At 50.1% G+C, this 18,358-nt stretch overlaps 1 protein-coding gene across 1 annotated transcript in view; it reads left to right on the forward strand.

The window, feature by feature from the left end:
- LOC105562771 (LIM/homeobox protein Lhx9) overlaps positions 1–18,358 on the forward strand; it is a 78,733-nt gene that overhangs the window by 33,614 nt on the left and 26,761 nt on the right. Inside the window, exon 2 of the mRNA XM_012013831.1 lies at positions 14,351–14,889. Within this exon, the coding sequence (XP_011869221.1) occupies positions 14,509–14,889 (381 nt within the window). The 5' untranslated portion in view covers positions 14,351–14,508. The remainder of the gene's footprint in view (positions 1–14,350; positions 14,890–18,358) is intronic.

Raw genomic sequence — 18,358 nt, forward strand, 5'->3', positions numbered from 1 at the left:
CCCCCCCCCCCCTCGCCGCTTCTAGACACTTGCAGGCGTTTGCGCTCTTATACGATTTCTAAAAGATTTCCGACCGCGTGGGGCAACGTACATCTTTAAATCGCCAAATACGTAAAAGCTTATTTTGAGCTTGCCTCCATGGAGTAATCTGACGAACGTAATTGCGTGTCAGACACTTATGCCCGTCGAACCAAGCAGGAGGAGGCGCCAAATTGGGTAGACGATAAGAAATTGCTCGGAAAATTGGTTTATCCTGATCAATCGTCCGATCCTTGCCTGCATTTTCCAACCCTTCTCCGCACTGCGCGCTGACAAACGATCTATTGACGACAACATCAATCTGCCACGCCTTCATTAATAGGATATCTCTGTGTCCTTCCCCGCTATATTTCGAAAATGTACGCATCGAACTGCCTCTCACATAAGATTTAAGCCTATTTAAAGGGCGCCGAGTGGAAAACGACGTCATCCTCCCCAAACTGATGCAATCTCGAATTTCCGCTGACGATTTCTCCGGATAGCGATTGTTGCCAGGGAGATGTATCCTGGGGGATGCCGGGCTCAGGCGGAGACTCCGCGAGTCGGACCGGCGAGAGCGAGTCGTCGTGACGGCGCTAACGCAGCGGGAATCTCGTTTCGAACGTTAACGAAGTTAGCGCGTGGTGGGCCCGCGCAAAACGCGCGCGTCATCGAGCGTAATGACCGATTACGCGGGACGAGTGTCATCGGCATACCGACCGTCCGGGCCGACCGGGCGGCGGGCCGGCCATGACGATGACGTCGCGGCGTTACGCGCACGGATCGTTATTGAATTATACGCGATGCCCATAATCGAATGATCATTATGTCGAGTTAACGAGCTGCGTTAAAGGCAGCGGGACGCGGCTGCGCGCGTGAAGGGCGACGCAGGATGTTGCGGACGTCGGTCACCGATCCTTCCTTCGTCCGTGCGGACGATCGGCGCGCGGTCGGCACGTCGATCGGATTCGTGAGGGAATATTTCCGGGGCGCGTCGATTTTTCTCGAGTGACTCCGCGGTTGACTCACGCGGCTAACGGCCCGTACGTCTCAAATGTCTAATTTGTTACAACGCGCCGCGCAAAGATGGCCGCCGGGTCGCGGGTCCAATTATAGCCGGGGCGCAAAGAGTTAATTAATTGGCGTTATTTACCAGAGACGATCCTTCTCGTTGCTTTCTTTCTGGCGCATCTTCCGTCGCGACCCCGCGCCCCACACGAGCACGCGGGGACTCCGTCGCCGCGCCTGTCTGTGTGCCACTCACACCGACCCGCCACCCTGCCACCCCCTCCCACGTGTCCATTAGAATATTAATGCGAATTGATGCACACGTGTCATTACCGTAATGAGTTGGTTGCTGCTGTCCATGAGTGTACAAAGTGTCGTCTGAAAAGCAATCACGAAATTGCGGGTGTCTCCCCGGCGCCTCTTGCGTTCCTTCCCTCCCCCGTCGCTTCGTCGTCCCTTATCATTCAAGTCCCCTTAGAGACCGCGAGGCCACGAGAAGCTCTCGTTTTCTCGGACCACGTGCGTATCGCGATCAGAGAGAAAGAGACGTGACGTCCGAAATTCTCGAGAAACGACTTGGGTAAAAACTCAAGTTCCATCATTCGGAGAATTTAATTCTTTAAGCAAATTGTCGCAGGACACACACATATCTCGAGAACGTGTTAAGAGGACGTGCCAAGTATTCCAAAATCAACCGACGCGATAAGTCGGTTTCCGTTCAGATGTAAGTGTCCCCTTGCGAGAAGACATAAATACGAAGGTGTCGTATACCTGAGAAATCGAGGAAAAACGGGGAAAAAGACCCGTTCCGTTCGCCTGAAATTAACGACAGCTGTTTCGACGGCTTCCTTCAGGTAAATCGTCCTGTTATAAACAATAGGCGACCGTTACATTTATGGCCTGACCAGTTCCGAGATTTGACCCATTTCCCGGCACAGAAACGCATCCGCAGGACGATCGGTAAAGATATTAGCTTTTTTTTTTAGAATAGGTTGTATTGGGAGTTGACTCGTTGTAAAACATTGTGTGAAACATTTTGTCGGCCTTTTTCACATCAGCAACCTCCCGTGTGGCAAGTCAAAGTCATCGCGGTGTTCAGTGATTGTCTAATTTAGTGGTGTTTTAACTCATCCCTGTCTAGGTTTATTACCTCATAATCAGATATAAATGTAACGCGTTTTTATGCGAGTGGTAATGTTGCAAGCGTTATCTAATTATTAGGTAAGAAATAAGTGTCGCTGCTGTACAACATTTCTAGATAATGTCTAGAATATCTAAATACTGTTGTCTCACAACTAGATAACTAAAATAGCTCGTGGCTGACTAGTAAAAATTATTTAAAAAAGAAATGGAAAAAACTGGTCTTGAATATCTTTTAGATATTCCAAGATTACAACCCCGAGTGGGAGAGGCAGGGACTTTAAATTTTTCATCATTTACCTGCACTTGTAATTCCAGATTATTGCTGTAAATTATGTCATTGTCTGTATATTCTATAGATAGGTAGGTATTCAATGTCATAGTAAACTCCAAGTAACTATCTAGTCACTGGTTAACTATTTAAAGTATAATATATATTTAAAAATCTTGTACATGACAATAACACTACTAGTTAGATATTTAATATAGTCTACACACTAGCTAGCCACTAGTTTTCCACACGGGCTCGTTTTGCCGATTATATCTTATCATTAAAAAAATAATTGTTACCCACAAATAAATAACACGAGTAGCAATTAACTTTGCAACGTTGTTTCCTCTGTACGTCGCGGCGAACAAAGGATAGTGGGGACGGATAGGTGTGCAAATATTAATTTTATTTTCAAACGCGATCCTTTTATCGAAGTGTAAAAGTTAACGGACCGTTAATAAATAAATAAATTGTTGTACCCGATGCAACGCGCAAGTCGCCCCCGTGCTTATCGATCCTGTTTTGTTTAAGTCGCCGAAAATCCGCTTGGAAAAGTTCTGCGTTAATAAGTAAAGCTCATTAATATTTACACAGTCGTATATAGAGCAATGGTTCGAATCGATAAATCGAGGAACCGACTGACTAATAAATGCTTTCGATTAATGCAGAACGACATCCCACAATAACGCGAGTAAATATGCGCTGGAAAAATTTCGGTTAAAGATTGCTGACGCTTGATTGCGACCAGTTTCGTAAACGAACGGTAGCTTTTTTTTCCATATAGATAGAACTGCGTCGACATTACCTATGCTAATTAGTTAACATTATTTTCAACTTGGTCCGCTATGTTCGCTGAAATTGTATGTAGTGTTTTAATCAACGGGAAAGAAGGAGTGGAAAAATATAAGGAAAAAGGTAAGGGAGATGGGGAGAAGGGCGAGAAAAAAGGGCAAGAGGGACAGCGGAAGAAAGGCAGAGGCTAAGGGAAACGAAGAATGGGACGGTTTTCGACGAACATGAGAGCTATCGACGAAACGAGCTGTAAAGCGATCGTTAGAGAGCATGGGGACGGTACGGTATATACGATCGTATCGGCAGCTAATGGACGTACAATTAACGTGGCGCGCATCTGCGATTGGATCTCCGTCAAATGGCGATAAATTAAGTTAATTAGCTCGTTACACGTATCACCCGGCAGCGGCTCTTGACGCTGGTCGCAGTTTGACGAATGTGACGCTCATTAATCGCTCCAACTTGCCGGACTTGCAGCGGGCCCCGCGATCTCGATCTTCCCCCGTTGTCGCGAATTACACTCGCCATGCCCGCATCGGCCGACTAGAGCGCAAGTCGAACTTTCGCGCAACTGTCGAACGTCAGTCAGATTCGGAATCTCGAATCAAATTCGGGATTCGGGTTCAGCGAGATGATCGGAAAACTGATTTTTTGCAAGCGCCCAATCATCGCTGTCGAATTATTGAAAAAAAAAAGGAAATCTCGTTTCCAATATCCCGTTTGTGGATAGTATCATTGGATGGCTTTGTCCGTTACTATCACAGAGAGCACGCGAACTCGACTCCAGGACGAGGTGACGTATAAGCGATGGAAGGATTTCGCCCCCCTCTAGCGATGTGTGCATCGCGAGGCTGCATCACCGGAGCGGCGCACTTGCGGAACGGAAAATAGCGCATTAGCGGCGGCAGCTGCGTCCGAATTGAACTGTTATTCGAGAAAAGCGAGAGGGGAAGAGACCCTCGCGAAAATGTCGCGCTACGTTGCGAGAATAAAGCTAATCGCTGAAATCACCGTTGCATATTGCTCGTGCTGTACGTTTTCGGAATAAAAATCACACAATCACGGTATCTAATACCTTGAAAGCCGACTCGAGGATTCAAAAGGGAGACGGCGCGCCAGCGTGTGTCGCTACTATCAGTTTATCAGATTCTGACGGTGGCTGCGACAGCTGTTACCCTGAAGTATGGTAATTTTGTGCGAAGAGAGAGAGAGAAAGAGATGGAAAGACGTGAATGAGATAGAAGCCAGGGATAACAAGAGAAAAAAGACAGCCAGGACAAGAATATTAATTTCGCTCTCAAGCATGTAAACATATCGGCTCTGTGCTCGAATTTAAAAAAGAATCCACGTTTGACAAAAAGAAACGAAGGACAGTCGCCGTCATGCTTTATTGTAAGAGAGATAAAAGATAACAAAATGCAAGAAAGCAGAAAGGATTATACCATATATTCTCCGGTGTGAAGCTACCTGAGAGCATTAGGGAGTAAAACATACGTTGTAATAGTTGCGGATGAAAAGAAAACGTGTCGTTCCGCAAAATAGTAAATTAAATTATAACTGCGGGAGAAGAAAGGGCAAATGTGGTGGAGGCCGAAAACCGAGATGAGGGTTTACAAGGGCCGGCTTTTCATCCCAAGAAACAGGAAATGGCGGAGAGGGAAGGGGGGGGGGGTCGGTGTACAGGCTGCCGCTATTGGAAAACAGAGAAACGAACGGTGAGACGGGCAATATCTGTCAAACACATATTTTTTCGGATTTATCACGCCCTTGCTTCTCCGAAAGCCAATTTAATTTTCCTCTGGTAACTATCGCCGATCTTCGAGGGGGAAGATGCGTTCGTGCCTTCAGCATCTTGCAGATCGTAATATTCTGAAGGGAGCGTTAAACGAAGCATTTCTAAATAAAGAAAAAGCCTGAACCGTTTGCCAATGGAATTTTAAGGCGGTGGTCAACTTAAAGTTCAATAGAATACGTGACCCCACCCCCCCCCCACACACACACACACAAGAGGCGCGCCGAAGATAACTCGTATCTATCTTCAGTATTTACCTATTTCCCGCTTATCTATAGTTGAAACGAGAAGGCGCGCAGACCTACTCGGAACGGTTCGTAAATTTTCAAACCTGTCTATCCTATCGGATGCGCTCGCAGAAGAGTTTCGAGGAGAGGCCATCGCGTAAAATTTCCCGTAATGAATTTTTCGTCCTGCCGGAAACTAGTCGGCTAGTTCGACGGTACCCTTCTCGTCGCTGAAAGAAACGACGGTGGGGGCGGGACGTGTTTTACGCAGGGTTTCGTTGTAATTCAGGCCGCGGTTTCAATCGCCGCAATTTCATACGCGGCTACGTTTACGCGCTGTGTTTCACACGCGGAGTGCCTCGCCATAAATTTGCCCGGTGGATTCTACAGGGCTTGAAGATCGTGTCCTGGGACGAAAGGGAGGGTCGCCCGCCGTCCCGAGGCGCTCCGATCGATTAGGCTACTTACGCGACTCGATTTCTTTGGAATGCCTTTGCGGGAGTTCCGCTCCACTCGGCCCGTCATGCCCCGTCATTGACAATAATAACCATTGTGCTTTTTTAATGGCGATTTAACGAGACGAAAAAGGATGATAATTTCTAATTGCAATTTCTCCCGCTGTTATATAATATTCTAGGGCCCATTTATTCAGCCATACGTCACGTTCTTCCGTCTTCCCGTCCCGCCTTTCTTTCTCTCTCTCTCTCGCTCTCTTCCCCTGGCCACCTCTTTGATTAATAAATTCCAACTTACAACAGCGAAACTACCAGAATGAACGTCGTCGAGGCTAAGAAACGAGCCTGCCTCTCGCGATTCGCAATATGGTGCTCGTATTTCATATCGTTAGGGAGGCAGAGTCGGAAAAGGAAGGAGAGCGTTAGGGGAGGGAGGAAAGAAGAAACAGCGAGGCGACATCGCAGCGGTGCTGCAAATTTCATCCAATTACGCACTAAAATGCGCCGGGAGCCAATAACCGAATCATAATCCCTTAGTTTTACACGAAAGCGCGGGTCACGGCGGAGGCCGGAAGGGTGAGGGAGTCAAGGGAGGCGAAACGAGGAGGGGATGACTCGCTCGCCGAAGCGGGGCAACTTTACTACGCAAATTAAGGCGAAGTGGCAGTCAGTAATTTTATGTGCCCATCTCAGCTACTGATATTGAATTTCCTTAGTCGCTTAATCCGAATCTTCGAGCGTGGAGCCGTGGCGAGGGGGCGAGGAGGGGGGGGGGAGGCGGTGGCGCGGCACCCTTGGTAGCTGGTGGCAGCGATCTCGCGAAATTGAAATCATTACTTTACGGGCGAATCGGGAGAAGTGGATATACCGGGTGGATCCCGGCCGGATTTTCCAAAACACCCACCGCCCGTGCAAATTGTCTCGCGTTCTATTTTTTTCCGCGACGGACAAGCGCGCGCGCGCGCGCGAGCCTTCGGAGCTCGGACATAGATCCGAGATTGGATTGGACGGATTTTTGGGAGATTCCCGCGACCGGCCATTATAAAGTTCGCCGATGGGAAACGCGCGCCGTTGCCCGTGATGTAATCGTCCTCCGATCGCGGAAGCTACCCAGAAAGAAACCTGTATAACGATGACAAATTAGCGAAGGTGCAATTTTCGTCCCTTAGGACGCACGTGCTACGGGGGTACCCGAATAAAAATTAGGACACCGCTGTGCGCGCGTCGCGGTCTCGGTCGGACGTTCCAATGTACACGTTTCGGTGGGAATTAATAAGCCAACGGTGTCCTCCTCGGCGACGTCGCGGGCGCCGATCGATCGACGCGCGGGGCGCGATACACGCGCGGAATGAAAAAAGAGCATCCGGACGAATTGATCTAGCGGGGTTCGATTCGGGCGCACAATACCGCAACTCGCATTCAATTGCGCCAAACAGCTTTCTTCGGCCCCGGCAATCTCCTCTTCGACACAATAAATTTATGGTTCCATTCAGGGCTCGTACACACACGCGCACACGTGAGCACGCGCGCGCAAACGCGTACGCATTACAATAAGACCGCGGCCTGTTTAATAGAATAATTAAGGGCCCTCGTACAGAGCAGCTGATGCCCAACGGGCGTGCTCTCTCGCGCGCGCGCGCGCGCTGCATGTGTGTGTGTGTGCGCGGATAACCGTGCGTGCGCGCGCGTACATGGATGCGTGAGAATATAACGCATGCTGGCTTACCCGGCTGGCATTGTTGATTCGTAGGGTACGCATTTTGTGCAACGGGGTCAGGAGGGAATTAATGCATTCATCCGAATTTCAAACGGAATTAATGCGCTCGTCAGGAGCGCCGCGCCAGCGGCTGCGTTCGTCTCTTAATTTGCAAAACCGCTATCCCCCCCCTTTTTTCTATCTTTCCTCTCTTTCTTCCCGCCGTTTTCGCCGCAGTCCGCCCCCGGAAATATCCGGCGCGATGTACGGCTCCTTAAAAAAATAGCAATTTCCTGGTAAATAATACGCAGATCTGTACGCGCCCGTATCGTTAGTCTCGTAAACGAGCGTTGTACGAAGCGGCGATAAATAATTGCGGCGCGCGAGCGCAATATTGCCGCGGCGGTGGAAATAATTATCGCGGCGCAACACGTGGCCGCAGATTATCGAAAAATCGGACTGCTTAATTGGGCGAGGCGCGCGCGCGCGAGCGTTATTAATTCCCTATATACGGAATAAAACGGCGCTGACGATTAGAGACGGTGCAGTTTGTTTTATCGGGCGACCCCGGCCGAATCCGGGGCTGCGAAATCCCCGCCTGTCTTTGGATAATCTTTCAGCGCCCGCTGCTTCGCGATATTTAAGACGTTTGATCGCGAAACAACGTGGAAAATATGATTTAATGCGAATTCCCTCGTTCCGTCCGACGGATTCATACTCGCGCGGAGCGAAAGGGTTGCCGAGGCGGCGGGAGGAATGACGGGAAGAAATGCGGATAGGGAGATGCGAGAGGGTGCGCGGGAAGGGAAGGGAAAGGCAGGGGGGGGGGGGCAGACGTTTTACAGCGGCATTTCGAATGGCGGTGCAAAATCGCTGTGCAATTTTCTTTCCGCGCGGGGAGAATCCACCCGCGCGGGCCGTACTCGCGCGAGGGGAGGGAAACGCGCTCGACGTTCTCTCCGCGCGGCCACGTGATTGGTCGTAAACGCCAAAAATATGCGCCGATCGGCCGGTCGTCCGGCTAGCTTTATGGTAGCGCCGGTATGCCGCTCGGGTTTTATGGTTAATTTTTGCAATTTTGTAATTGCCTCGCGGCCCTGCGGACGAGCGCTTTTCCCTCGTCCTTCTCCTCCTGCTCCTCCTCCTCCTCCTCTCCCTCTTCCCCTTTTCCCCCCTCGAACTTCTCCCGCCGCCTCTTTTCTACGCTACTTCTCGAGTTGCCTGCTCCGCCTGCAGGTATTATCCTGTCTTTCAGAATTCGCCCGACACATGAGAACAATTGATAACGCGAGAGTGCCAGAGTTTTTTCTAGCTTAAACAATAACGATTCATCTCGACGGTTTTTGTGGACGTGTTTTTGTGTCGTGGTTGTGATACACAATCGCACACAATATTTTTCATGTTATTGCTACACCCAACAAAGTACCTGCGCCAAGAGCGTTCTGTGAACCCGTAAAATATCGCGTCCGTTCAGTCGGAGACGAGTGTTTCGATAAAGCCAGGGTCGTCCGTAGGTGGCGCGCAGAAAACACCGAATGATATCGGGGCGAGGTACGATAGCATGGGATCGTTAACAGTCCCGCGCTGAGTGTGTCAGGCGCGCGTAAGCATCGCGGAGCGTCTCGCACCGTGAGACCGCAAATAACTGTTCCCATCGGAATCCTGCGGTCTGCACCTTACCATCGGCGCGATATCAACGCCTCGACGCCGGCGTATTTAAAGCGTACAACCGAAGCGGGACCGCCTCGAGTGGGTCATCGATCCTCTCGCGGCGAGCAACTTTTCGCTCTCGCGCCGCCCCGCGATCGCGATAAGCCTCACGCGCGCCGATAAAGCGACGCGACCGCGGTGCAAGCGTAATGCAGGTCACGACGGGAGATCGTAAATGTCCAGCGATGCCCGAGCACGACGGGGCCGAGAAGGATCGTTTCGGCGCCGGCGATACTCGGATGGCGCTACGCCGTTGTCGGTACGTCTCTAATCATTTCTACGTCGGGCTCCAGCAACGTGAAGAGGAGATTGGCGACTGCGCTATTATTCAAGCCTTGAAAAGCTACACGGAACACCCCGTATAGTATCGTGCGGGGCGGCTGTACACACACCTTCCTTCCGTCCTTCCTTTCCCAGGAAGTGGAGTCAAGTGAATCCAACGCCGCCGCCACCGCCGCCGCCGTCGCCGTCGCCGCCGCCACCGCCTCTACCGCCGCCGGAAACTCCGCTAATGACTAAACTTGCTAATTTCGGCCAATTAGGCTTCCACTGCCTCCACCACGCCCGCCTTCCCCTGTTCCGACGTTTCCTGATCTCCGCCCGCGCTCGACCGCCTTGTCTAATGCGCGCCGCACTTACCTTGACCGATAGACGCTAATTTTATTGCGCACTGCGGCGCACTCGCATGTTCCCGCGGTGGCTGTGCCACGTAGGGGCGGGGGACGAGGGGAAGTTACGCCGGCTACAAACCCCAGGGCGGCAATATTATCTCGCAGTATACTTTAAGTAATGACCCGTAAAACTTGCACGTAGGTCAGACGCGACAATAGGTACGTGCATATTATATTTCGTCCCGATTGTCATCCCGGATTGCATTAAACTATGATATTCTCTCGCCGGATGCCCGAGACCACTCGCCGATCGACGGGATCGATCTCGAGAAAAGTTTGCGGGGAAAATTCTATTTGCTCGTTTCCGCAGGGACAGAACTGCATCGTCGGCGCATAAAAGGCATTAAATATAAAATATAAAACTGTTACATTCTCTCTCTCTCTCTCTCTCTCTCGGCGAAGATGTGGAATGGCAACTGTGCGTATTGGGCGAAACTGGGTTTGACCCTTGACGGCCCCCATAAATATCCAACGTTGGCAGCTTGTTACTTTGCGCCACGTGAATTTCAAGCCGATGTTCTTCGGCGGTGTGCAGGACATTGTATCGCCTAATCATCGCGACTTTCCTATTCTATTGACTTATCCTCTTATTTACCTTAACTTCGGGCCTCCGCTATAACGCATCCGCGCACGCGCGGGAGCGTAGCCGTACTATTTATCTCGTTACAATAACTTTTCCCGAGTGCTACTCGAGGTTCATGAATTCAAGTTCCAAGACCGTAAAAACGAGGGGTTTATCAGTCCATGAATCTCCTTATTTAAGAACGCAAAGAGTAATGAACTTAAAAATCCTTAACGAGCTAAGAAACCGAGCTCAACTTCCGCGAGTATTCCGACGGAGATCCAAGAAGAGCCAGAAGAACAACTTGGCGCTCGAATTGTTACGATTTGAAATTTCCAAGAGCGAGGATTGCGTCAAACGAATTCAGGGAACATGGCGGGCCAATACATGGAAGAAAGCGGCTTTCTTCCTTCGTCTGCATTCCTCAGTAATTGCGTGCCGTGGTCCCTCGTTGTTGTTCCTCTTCTCTGCCGCCTGTTTCCTTCGTCCGAAGAAAGGAGAGCTCGCATCACGCGCGCGCGCGCCTTTTCATTTGTGCGCCCTCCTAGGATACACTTATAATAGGTGGGCCGTGCGTGGCAAACAGGGAAGAGGCCGCCGCGACGCGCCTAATCACTATAATCGTCCTCGCCAATAATTAGATTATTTTCAGTGTCTTCCCTGACGCTGTCCCTCTCTCGCCGGTGATTACCGGCCTGAACTTATCATTACATCCCCACATCGATCCTCGCCCGCCCCGGGCGCGCCTTGGGGGAATGACCATGTTTTTTCGTGCGAGACCAGGGCAATAATCTCAAGACATTTGATATTCCCGAAAAGGTAGATTGGGAACATTGTAGGCTACCCTAAATACCAAGCTCCGCAACTTTATTATTATACAACGTTAGATGGAGCGTTACTTCTCGGTGTCGGGCAAGACGCCTGGGGATTACGGATCTTTATTTAGACGGAGTCGCGGCTGAGCTGCTTAAACGAATTAGCAGTTGTAAATATTCGCGATAAATTTCCAAGAATCCTGGATACAAATTTCTCACGACGTCCCCGCGACGACAAAGCAGTCGTAATTTTCAGAGTTCCGCTACGTCGATTGGTTCTGACGCACTTTCAGAGCGCGCGTTTCGGTACTTGTGGACTCGAGGGTGTTCATTATGCCACTTGAAGGTTTATTACGAGATACAAAATACTCTATTTTATTGTCGTCGACCGGCTGCAGCGAAATTCTTCAACCTTCCGCGTAACGTATTATTGCCGCGGAATTGGAAGATGGAAAACCCGAGGGGCGAGTCTTGGTCATTACCGGGCCTCTTTGACGACTGGCGCACAACCTCACATTCTTTTTTTATTAATAACAATCAGAGTTGCACTTTTCAACGTTGCGGGACGGTGCGTGTCGGCCATCTTAAGGGAAATAATACATTAATAGGTGGAGGGTTGTGTTTCTAGGATGATAGAATAGCCCGCATAATTTTCGATGCGACGTTGAAACGCTTTATCTCTGTCGCCCTGGACATCCGATCGATGACTGATGGAATTAAGAAACGTGATTACAGACAACTTCAGTTTAGACCATCATCTTTCGACTCATCTTTTGAGACGATACCCTTTTACTCCGACATTGAATTCCTGAAGATCCCGGAGTGCGTCCGCGCGCTTCTCCGCTCCTCCGCTCGTAAAGCAGCGCGCGGCGAGTTAACGTCTTGGAATGGAACCGTAGCGCCGATATTAATTTCGCGGGCTACCCTAACTGTGCCATTTTATTGGTCCTTAAGACAAGTCCAACGATTTCGTAATATCGTCGATCCAAATGAAACAGCAATTCCCGACGATGCGATCGCGCGATGCGCATGTGGGGTTGGATGGCGGCGCAGAACTTTTACGACCTGGCAATTCGTGAAAGAGTTCGTCAGCCTAAGAAATATTTAAATTCAATTCGAACGCGGATGCCGTAAACCGCGATGGGTCGAGGGGGAATCTTTTTCAGCGGAGCAGAGAGACGGCTAAACGCGCCCGCTTCGCTTTTCGCGGCGCGGTTTCGTTAATCGATTCCGCGCCGCTTTGTATCCCGTGTGGTTTAGCGTAAAAAAATTTCTTCCCGCGCGTATGTTAGTCACGTTCAATTAACGGTTGAAATTAAAAGTACCGTGGACGACCTTGAAACGGTTTAGAGGCACGCCACCGAGGGGTTGGAACGTCACCCACCGGAATGTAACGTTCCACCCCCGCCGACTGCGAGGATCGCCATTAATCCTTAGGCTGACTTTCTTTCCGCTCGCTGTCGTATAGAACGGGGCGTCCTCGTTATCGACGCTTATCGCTAATAAGATCGCTGGACCGCTCGTTATCGTCGTCGTCGCACTCGCCCTGTCCTCATTTTCGTACGATTGCGATCGTTAATTATCCCTATCGCAGCCGATCGCCCTCCGCCGTTCTCCTCCTTCGCCTTCTCCACCCCCTCCCCCGCCCGCCCACGCGCTTTCGTCGTTTTCCTCGTCATTATCATTCCGGTAATTACCGGTGTATTCCCTCGTTATCATCTTGTTATCGTTCGGCTATCGCGCTTCCGCGAGGAGCACGGCGAACGTCTCCGGAGAGGTCAGGCCTCGTAAACGCGTGGGAGCGAGCTGATAACGAACGACGGGGGAGAGCGTCTGCACTCGAGATCGCAAGTCGACGGGCGAGTCGGATCCGATATTTTAACGATACCGATTTCGTCGATTTCGATCAACGCTCACCGTATTTTCGATGCTGCGTCAATCCCACGGCATTTCCCCCCCCCCCCGCGCAATCTGGCGCAAGATTTTGAACGCGTCGCGATCGCGGTTTACAGTTTAATCGTATCCGTCGGCGCGATAATGCGCGACAGTCGTTGAAATCGACGCGACACGCGCGCCCAGCGCCTAAGTAACCGCATTAAGAAGAAGCCGACACGCAGAAACGCGGAGCGGGCGAGTCCGTAAGGGCATTAATGCGCCGGAGATTTATGTGGTAACGGCGAGGATGAAATTCCATCGCGGTAGGTGCTCGTATAAGTGGCACGCTGCTCGCTGGCGGAGGCGCGAGAGTTATGGTTGCCCATACTGATATCCACTATAAACTCCCCCGTCGCCCGCCCTCCTCCGCGCGTCCTCCTACGCTCTCTACCACGGCATACTTAATTAAATACGTATTAAGAGCCTGAGTGTGTTCCGATGTACCGATGTGCGCCTGCATCGTGGAATAATATATGCTTCAGCGCGCGCGCGCTAATTACTTTCTCCCACCGAGGTCGCGCACCGGCAGTTTTACTTTCCCCGCGTACACTGGAACCGCATTTATCGAAACGAAGCACGCCCTTTCGCGTAACGCACAAAGGGATCTTTTGGTACGCATCTCTGTCCTTGAGGCACATTTGTCGAACCGACGAATTTATTATCGATCGTCGGTACAAGATAAACACTCTCCGCTCTCTCCTCTTCATTATTCATTAATCCTATATGCGCACGCACACATCGTTAAGCGTTATAGAGAGAACCGTTACGGCCTAACGTATATTGCGAAGAATGATCCGTAAGATACCTTTCGCCCTTAGGGTCGACTAAGCGAGAGACGCCTGCGCCCCGAAGGAACGCAGAAATTTGGAATGGAAGGTCGATTGGCACCCGCTGTGCTAGGGACAATTACTATTAATTAAGATGGGCGTGCGCCGCACTTGCCGATCCCACGGTCTTTGAGAAAGAATAGGTCAGGTTGTTTCATGAATTCTAATCCACCCTTGGGGAGTTGACGAAATTTTCTCGCGTTTGCGTTTTGATCCGACAATTTTCGCGTCGTGCTACAAACGCGGCAAGATTTCTCGAATATGGGCGAAGTCTGAGAAAAGAAGCGTCGAAATATCATTGCTCTGCGGTATTAATTTACAGCGATTAAGATACCGTCGTTAAAATGTTATCAGGGGCAACGATAACCGATATTTACGTCGGACCCAAAGTCAACCGGCTCAAAATGATTTTGTTTTTTTCATTGTTGCAGGTTTCACCAAAGTACCGGAAAAAAAGAGCCGGTACCGGGACGCATTAGGGCGCCGCACAGCCGCTCCTTACTTCTCCGTTTCACCGTTGAAAACCGTCGGTGGGCTCCCTGAGCCCACCCTCTCATCGGTCAAACTGGCGAGCGCGTTAACCGCTGGCATGAACCCCCACCATCCGGGCCACTCCGCAGCCTACCCCCACCATCCCTCGCTCTCGAGCAGTCCGCATCATCCGGGACCCGGCGGGCCGCATCACGCGTATGGGACCGGAGGAGGTGGCGGAGGTGGCGGTGGCGGCGGCCCCACGACCACCCCCGACTTACCCAGCCCGCACTCACCTCAGCATACTGGTGGCGCAGGCGACCCTGCCACCCCCTACGGTGCCCTGCAACCTGGACAGGGCATGGGCAGCAATGGGCATCATCATAGCAGCGGCGGCATGATGCCGGACCATCCGCATCACCCTGGACACCCCCATCCCCACATGCCGGGGCATCCCGCGTACCCGCCGGTCAATCACAACAATAACTGCACACTCAAGGTGAGTGCTGCGTTTTCTTCGCGCGGGGCTGCATTTTTCACGCAATTGTAAATATCGGCACTTGGTTAGTATTTTTTTGGAACGCGTGTATATATTACGCTCGATCCAGAATTCAATCTCTCGTTCAACGAAGTGAGGCGATACAGGTGGTTTCAAAGACGAGTGGTGAAAAATTCCAGAGCCCTCCGACTCCGCTATAAAGGACTTGGGAACGACGGTATAACGTAGGGTCACAGGATACAATTCGGCAGTATTATCCGTCCGTCCGACCCTCACTTACCCCGCCATTGACAAACGTAACAATATAGGCATTTATGATGGAGAAATATAATTGAATAGGGGCGGAGGGGTCCGTGCGGTTCCCTCTTGCAGTTTTCTGCTCGATGCTTTACCTGCCTCTTTCCCCTTCCTCCCTTCCCTGCCCTGCCCTTGCATCACACAGCGTTCTGCCTTTTTCAGAGTATACGTTGCTGCTCGAACTTTCATTCTTCATTCACATTTCTGCCTCGACTGTACCCTGTCTTCCGGTTTCCAGTGCCTAAAGACCTGTACATCTGTTGCTTTACTTCGTAAACTGTTTTTCGGCGGTTCCTACTCTAGAGCCTTTCTTTTCTCAGCCGCGTTTTCGTTAAAGTTCTTTATTCATTTTCTTATTTTCGAAATCGTTTGTTCGATTTTAATCCGACTTGCCTTCGCTATTTCTATATCTGTAGCGTACGACGTTCGATGTGTTACGATCAAAGTTTAAATTATATCTCCTGTTCTGAGAAAAACGTTTGATTTCAAAGCACTTTTTGTTAATTACGACCGGTCAACGACCAGTATTAACAGAGAATGTCCGTAACGAAAATTACAACATATTTTAGAGCTTTCTTGCATTTCTTGTCCATTCAGAAACGAATGAGTCATCATCCGATATTAATAGCGTCCATTGCAGAAACCAAGATATGCATGTTTTGCTCGAAAACATTTGAAAATTGTGAAACTGTACGCATTCCCCAAAATTCGTCTTTTCTCTCGCGAGTTGAATAATCAAGCGCCTCGATTTTCAGTTCTCACCCGTCGAATATTTGGATACTCGAATGGCATATTCGTGCAGCCATCGAGTTTTCAAAACCTTCTTTCCGTCGTTCATTCTTACACTTTTCCATTCTCATCCTCCCCATAAATCCCACTCGTATTCTGTCACCGTTTTCAAACTCGCCCTTAGCTTCAGCTTTCTTTCTCTATCGAGTCTTCTATTCTTCCTTTCTTCTTCCTTGCACTCGTACGTTCTCTTTCTTACTCTTCCTTGCGTCTTTCCTATGTTCGTGTATTTGTGTCTTTACCTGCTTTACGTCTCTTTATCGTTTCAAACTTCCCATTTCTCTATTCCACCGTTTGCGTCTCGTTTTCACTCCCGAGCTTTGATTTTTTAACCTCTTTTTTCACATCTTCTTTTCTTTATGTCATATTTTCTCTTGTGCTCATGCTTCTTTAATTTTTCACTTCCTTTGCCATTGTATACCGTAAATGTATACGTAATGTATCTGAAAATTTGCCACAACTTTCGCTTTACACAACATTGTAAGACTCACGGCACTTAGGAAGCCTGTCCCAGAATATATCCCTCTCTGTCCGTCTCTGCTTCTCTCTCCCTCTCCCTCCCTTCCATTCTTTTCTCTCAACCGGTGCTATGGAAAAGACCCCTTCCCCTTTCTCGCCCCTTCCCAGCCGTCGGGTCTCTCTGTCCAGCACACGAATGGGTCCTCCGTTCACCTCCCCTCTCAATCCGCTCCGTTCCCCTTCCTCTCGCCTCGTCGATCCCTCACGCTGTCTTTATCTCGCCTTCTCGCTCAGCGTCGGTTGGGTCCTTTCTAGACTCGCCTTTTTACATTCTCCCTACCCCGAGCACAAGGTACCTGAACCCGCGCAGGCCCGCAAGGCATTCGGGGGGCCCGCAGTACCAGCCAGTTGGGTCCCGTCCGTGCTTCGCTTCGTCTCGTCTCCTCTCTCGTTCCCTTTCGCCGCTACACGTATACACGTCCATGCTCCGCGCTACGCGAGGATACGCGTCGCCGAGAGTGGCGAGTCTCGCGAGGATCGCTCACAGTCGTCTGCGCTCCGTGCTCCGATTTTCGTAGCGCCGTGAAATTCGACGGGGGAAGAGCGAGGACCACACCGGATCCTTGAAATCCTGCAAATCGCGGTGGGGGAAAGTGAGTGTATCGCAACGGGAACTTGCTCGAGGTCGAGTGATATCATTGGCCGAGTGAATCCGGAGTGCGCGGCCCGGAGGAGATCGGTTTTTCGTCGTCGTCGCTCTCCTCTCTTTTCTCTCGCTCCGTTTCTTTTTCTGCCTCGTGCGCTCCGCGGTGAGGGACACACAGTGAGGTGCGTCATGGAGGTCCAATACCCGTATCACTACAACACGATTACGTCGCGGATGAATAAGTGGTTCTCCGGCAACATCAAGACAGAAATCAAAGTAAGTGTCGTACGAGCGTAGCGCGGTCGCCGAGATCTGCCCGTTTCCTCCTCCATTTCGCGCGGGAGACGCGCGCTTTTCGGCCGCCCCACGGCTCGTCGGCGCGAGAACGCAACGGCAATTAACGCACTCGCTCTCGTATTACCTGGCGCAAGTCGAATGGGTATTGCTGTGCGTAGCGTACCGTGTCCGACTGTTCGCATAACTGCACGGGCAGACATTACTATTTGAAAGTCATCCTACACCACGGGATTACTACGTCGGCATTAGATATTAAGTATGCGAGTGTAACAACAAATGCAGGCGCGCGCGACACGTAATCCTTCGACTTTTAATTTAGATAAAATTCCAAGCTTTAATCGACCTCAGCTGGCCACATTTATTAAATACGCTCTCGCAATGTTTCGACCTTTGGTTTAGGTCCTTATCAAGTGAGATCTGGGAGTAAATGTTTTACATACAGTTTACGCGAGAAGTATAAAAGTATTGCACATTCGGCCTACCTTGTTACGGAGTTTGTCAAGTGAACTTACAGCCACAATTTGGCAGAACTGGGTTCGAAGTTTAATTCAGAAGTCTATTAGCTCCAACAACGGCGCAGCCGGCTCGTATCGGAATCGCCTAATTGTCTCTCTTTCTTTTGTACGTTTGTAGAAATTAGGCAGATGTGAGAAAATTGTTCTCTTGCTAGAAATCCGTTTACTGCACGCGTGGCAAAAATACACTGTTTTTTTTCTTTTTTCCCCCGTTAAAATATAATCGACTGAGAAAACTTCGTCGAGCGCACGCACGAGACCGACGCAGTTTCGTCAATTTGAACGGTAAATTGAAGTATTTTTAACAACAATGCGATATTGAGCAACGTTGTACAAAGTGAAATTAGCGAGTAAGTTGTAGGTCCCGCGAGCAAGAGTTACGTTCGCCTACGTGTGTTTGCATAATCACGAGTAAGCATTCATAATAAGCGCGCACTTAAGACGCCGTAATGATTTAGTGCCCGTT

This window comes from Vollenhovia emeryi, unplaced genomic scaffold, assembly GCF_000949405.1.
Source record: "Vollenhovia emeryi isolate VEMERY1.0 unplaced genomic scaffold, V.emery_V1.0 DF939183.1, whole genome shotgun sequence".
NCBI lineage: Eukaryota > Metazoa > Arthropoda > Insecta > Hymenoptera > Formicidae > Vollenhovia > Vollenhovia emeryi.